Source organism: Camponotus vicinus, unplaced genomic scaffold (genome assembly GCF_025532165.1).
Source record: "Camponotus vicinus isolate PSW18456_S1 unplaced genomic scaffold, iyCamVici1.0 SCAF_12, whole genome shotgun sequence".
Classification (NCBI taxonomy): Eukaryota; Metazoa; Arthropoda; class Insecta; order Hymenoptera; family Formicidae; genus Camponotus; species Camponotus vicinus.
In genome coordinates this window covers 5,028,554-5,033,445 of record NW_028141948.1, presented here as the reverse complement: position 1 = coordinate 5,033,445, position 4,892 = coordinate 5,028,554, and the positions used below count along the sequence as shown (strand labels likewise).

Genomic DNA, 4,892 nt, shown 5'->3' with positions numbered 1-4,892 from the left:
GTCTTCGCTTTCTTCCTCGTCGTCCGATTCTTCTAGCATCCTAGAAATTTTTTCTGCATCTTGCGAATTATTAGGATTCAACGGCTTATCTTTTATAATATTACATTCTGTTTCCATGAGATTTACGGGATTTCGTAATAATGCATCTGCGTTTACGTTAGTTTTTCCAGCTTTATATACAACATCATAATCGTATTCTGCTAATTTCAATCTCCAGCGTAGTATTCGCATGTTCGCGTCTTGCGCGTTTTTGAACCACGTTAAAGGTTTATGGTCAGTAACTAAAGTAAATTTCCTTCCATATAAGTATGGTTTAAAATGTTTTACGCAATAAACTATGGCTAGTGCTTCCTTTTCATAAGTATCATATTTTATCTCGTTATCTGTTAGAGTACGTGATGCGTATGCAATCGGTCGGTCTCTGTTTATCTCTCCTTGTGATAGAATCCCGCCTATGGCTATTCCTGAAGCATCTGTAGTTAATATGAATGGTTTCGAGAAATCAGGATACTGCAATACAGGTTCTTCGCATAACTTTTGTTTCAAGATTTGAAATGATTCTTCTTGTTCGGATGTCCATTCGAAATTCGTATTGCTTTTCAATAAAGCTGTTAACGGTTTGGCAAATTTAGAGAAATTAGGTATAAAACGTCTGTAATATCCTGCAAGTCCTAGAAATTGTTTAATGTTTTTTGGTGTTTTCGGTCTCGGAAATAATTTTACAGCTTCTAATTTTTTTGGATCTGGCTTTACTCCATCCTTGCTAATTACGTGTTCTAAATATGTTACTTCCGATTTCAGAAATTCACATTTGTCGGGCTGTAGTTTTAAATTAGCGTTTCCAAGACGTTCTATTAAAGCGTTGTATTTTCTTTCATGTTCCTCTAATGACTTGGCATAAATAACTATGTCATCCATATATACAAATAATTCTTCGCCTTGTAATCCTGTTAATACTAAATCCATTAGGCGTTGAAAAGTAGCCGGAGCGTTTTTTAAACCAAAAGGCATTCTATCAAATTCGTAATGTCCGAAAGGAGTTGTAAAAGCGGTTTTGTGACTGTCGGCAGGATCCATTTTTATTTGATGAAATCCGGATGCGAGATCACATACGGAAAAATATTGCGCTCCCCCTAGTTGATCTAGTATATCAACGATATTAGGTAGTGGGTAAGCGTCTCCAATAGTTTTTTCATTTAAAGCTCGAAAATCGAGAACCATTCTCCAGCGTTTGTTTCCTTTAGAATCGTCTTTCTTAGGCACGATCCATATGGGAGTATTGTAAGGCGACTGCGAAGGTTTTACTATGCCTCCCTGTAGGAGGTCCTCTACCTGCTTGTTTATTTCTTCTTTATGCACTTGCGGAAATCTATATTGTCGAGTATTTATCGGGTGATCATCTGTGGTCGTTATTTGATGTTGCAAAACGTGAGTTGCAGTTAATTTTTCTCCAGGAATATGGAAACGGTCTTGACTATTTGCTATTAGTTTTATTATGTTTTCCTGTTCTTCTTTATTTAAATGTTCTAATCGTAATAAATCGATAATTTTAGAGAGTCGATCTTCCTTAGTTTCCTCAGAAAGTACCAAGCAATTGTGCGAATCAGAGGCTGCGATGTCAGTCTTATGTTTAGACTTACGTTTTCGCATAAATTTATCTATTATTTCTTGAGATTTTTTACATAAAGATGTAGAAAGTTTCGAAGATGGATTATTCTTGTGAAAAATTTTTCAAAAATTTTCAATATTTTTAATATTCGAATTATATTTTTGAGCCTCTCGGAGGAGGTCTTTTATTGTAACATGAGAGGTTTCTAATTCATTATTGTCATTATTTTCTGTAAATAGTCCATCCTTTGGAAATGTAGCGTCCAGAGAGGGTGAAGAACTTCTCTCTTTTTTAGAATAAAGTGTCGATTTCCGTAGTGAGGTTTGGTAACTTCCCTCCTCGCAATCGACGGAGCTGGAATTTTCTGACGAGGTTTAGAAACTTCCCTCCGAAATTCCAGAATTATTTTTTTCTAAGGAGGTTTGGTAATTTCCCTCTCCAAGTATATATGGATTAATCAAATTTTCAGGAAGGGTTTGGTAACTTCCCCCTCCAAGGATGGTTGGATTATTAAAATTTTGGGAAGAGGTTTGGTAACTTCCCTCTTCGGGGATTTTTGAATTATTAGAATTTTTATTTGGATGATTTTTATCTCCTCTCTTAGTTTTGATTCTTTTATTTTGATTTATCCTTTTTCCTTTTATTTCTTTAAATGTTTCATCTTCATCTTGGATTTCATTAAGGATATTGATTTCAGCATCTTCATTAAGAATAATATTATCTTGAGTTTCGTCGGTGTTTCCGAAATCCTCCAGTGATCTTGTTGATTTTTCCTTGTCGAATATTTCAATGTTCGAATTATGATCGTCGAACAATTCGTCTAATGGTTTTAAATGTAGTGTTGGTACATGAACTTCCACTTCTTCATCTAAAGTGCTTATGATATTCAAATAAGCCTTTCCAGAAACGTTCTCTACTATTGTATCTCCCAGATAAATTCCATGCTCCACCTTTAATCTCGGTATGTATCCTATTTTTATTTCAGGGTTGACTATTCTTACGTAAAATAATGACTCGGATCTTGGTTGCACTGTAATAGTTTCGGGAGAGAAGAAAGGCACATTAATTTCAGAAACGTCTAAATGTCCCTCTGCGTAATCTATCTTTGAAGAAGTTAGTTTGAAGAAATCATTTCCAAGTATTCCGGATTGTGGAATTGGAAAGTTGTCAGATACGATGTGAAAAGATACAGATATTCCGGAAAGCGTTAATATAATTTCTCCGAGTGTGTAAACAGGGTAGTTATTTATACCATTTAGTTTTAAAATATTATCGAAATTTATATCAATATCTTTAGGTATGAATTTTTCTTTAATTATATTCGGTCCGGATCCCGTGTCTAGCATGAGAGTTATATGAGCGGATGTCTTGTTGAGATTGACCTGAACAGTAGGCACGCGACTGTCTTTAGCGAGGGTCACTGTCACAGGTCGTACATCTGGGTTCTGTCGATTTATTTGGCGTCCTGCTGAGTGGACGGGTGTGAAGCTCGCTCGGGCCCCTGTCGCACACCCGACGTCGAGGGCCCATTGTAGTTTCCCTGATCCTTTTCTTTCCGACGATTATTACTTGCGATCCGTAGTTGACAATTTTCAAGAAGATGCCCTTGTTCTTTACAATATCGGCAAAAAGAGTTGGTTGTAGGTGTTGGATTTGTTCTAGTGCGGCAATCCTTAGCGACGTGTCCGATTTTGTTGCAAATTTGACAAGTAACAGTAGTTTTATTTATTGAATTGCGTTGTTCATTTTGTTTCTTCCAACAATTATTAGCGGAATGACCGGTTTTATCGCACCATTGACAAATTACGGAGGTTTTGTTAGCTTGATTATTGTTGCTATTTTGACGACACAGTTTTGCGTCGTGTCCATTTTTAGAACATAATTGACAAGTTATGATTCGCGGTTGGATTACATTCACTGGTTGGCGATATTGAGGGTCGCGCAGGCGGCATTTATCTGCACCATGTCCGCGTTTTTTACAAATTTGGCAAATCAAAATTTCGGTTCCTAAGGCTCCCTGAATTTGACCCAAAGAGGATGACTGCGTGAGCTTCCTGCAGTTGCTAGCTACGTGTCCTTCTTTATAACAGATCTGGCAAGTTTCTCGTATTCGCGGCTTGTTTTGACCTGAGTTAGTATCTTGTCCCTGCCGTAAATCTGTCATTGCTAGAAGCTCTCTTTCTATCCTTAATGCGTCAGCGACGGTTCCATGCACGTCTAAGTCTCTTGCGATTCTTTGTTCTATCTCGGGTTTGAGCCCTCGGATAAAACATTTACACATGTCTCCTTCTAATGATGCTTTTATATTCTGGTCAGGTAAAGAACGACTAGTACTGCAGTATGCTTCTAAAATCTGTTTTCCCAGCAATTTTACTCGATTCGCGTATGTGACTACATCTTCTTCATTCTTTTGATAAACGCGTCCTAATTCTCCTTGCAATATATATACATTTTTGGAAGGTCCGTAAATTTGTTTTAAATACGAAGTTAAATTTGATACTATGTCAAAATCTTGGTCTTGGATGGTTCGTCGGGCTTCGCCGACTATTCGGGTTCTTATAACTTTGGTAAATTGTGCTTCAGCTTCTTTAGGTAACATGGACTTAGCTTCTTCACATCTTTCGATAAAATAACTGAGCGGAATATTTTTACCATCAAAAAAAGGGACGGCTTCAACCGCGTATTTTAAGGTGGCAAATGGGTTTTGGTGAGTCATGGTTTCGGACCTATCAAAATCTTTTTCTGCTTTATAAATAAGAGTATTAGTGGGTGTATAAAATTCTTGGCAAGTTATATCACCAGAGTTGTCAGATTTTGGCTCAGGCGTGTCGGCTGTTAAAGTAGTATTGTTTATACTTGTGTCTGTGTTTTCTAAAGAAAAATTAAAGTGTCTTGGTGTGGATTCGATAGTTCTTTTTGGAGTAGATGATTTAATTTCAATTTTAGATTTAGAGTTTTTCTCTTCTAGAGCGAGTTTATAAAATTTTTCCACTTCTTTTTTATCGGCTTTACCTCGAGTCCCGTCACTCATTCCCGTTTCCTTGAATCGCACATATCAATCCCGGACGAGCCCCCAAAATTTACGTATGTTACGTCCAGGCCCGAGAAAGGATGGGCCGAAGGAAGGACGTGACACTTGTATCCCGAGAACAGGTGCCTTAAGGGCAGATGTCTCGGGTCGAGCGAGCCTGCGGGAGAGCCAAAGATAGGTCAACGACCGCAAGGGTCGATCTTACGCTATTTCAGGTCCAAATGACCGCTCGACGGTCCCCTTTTTGGTAAA

General features: G+C 37.7%; 1 protein-coding gene across 1 annotated transcript; it reads right to left on the bottom strand.

The window, feature by feature from the left end:
• Positions 1–3,062: 3,062 nt before the first annotated feature.
• On the bottom strand, positions 3,063–4,640 carry LOC145963242 (uncharacterized). The gene has a single exon (XM_083084972.1). It carries the CDS (start codon positions 4,638–4,640, stop codon positions 3,063–3,065), a length of 1,578 nt encoding a protein of 525 aa, XP_082941098.1.
• Positions 4,641–4,892: the final 252 nt, after the last annotated feature.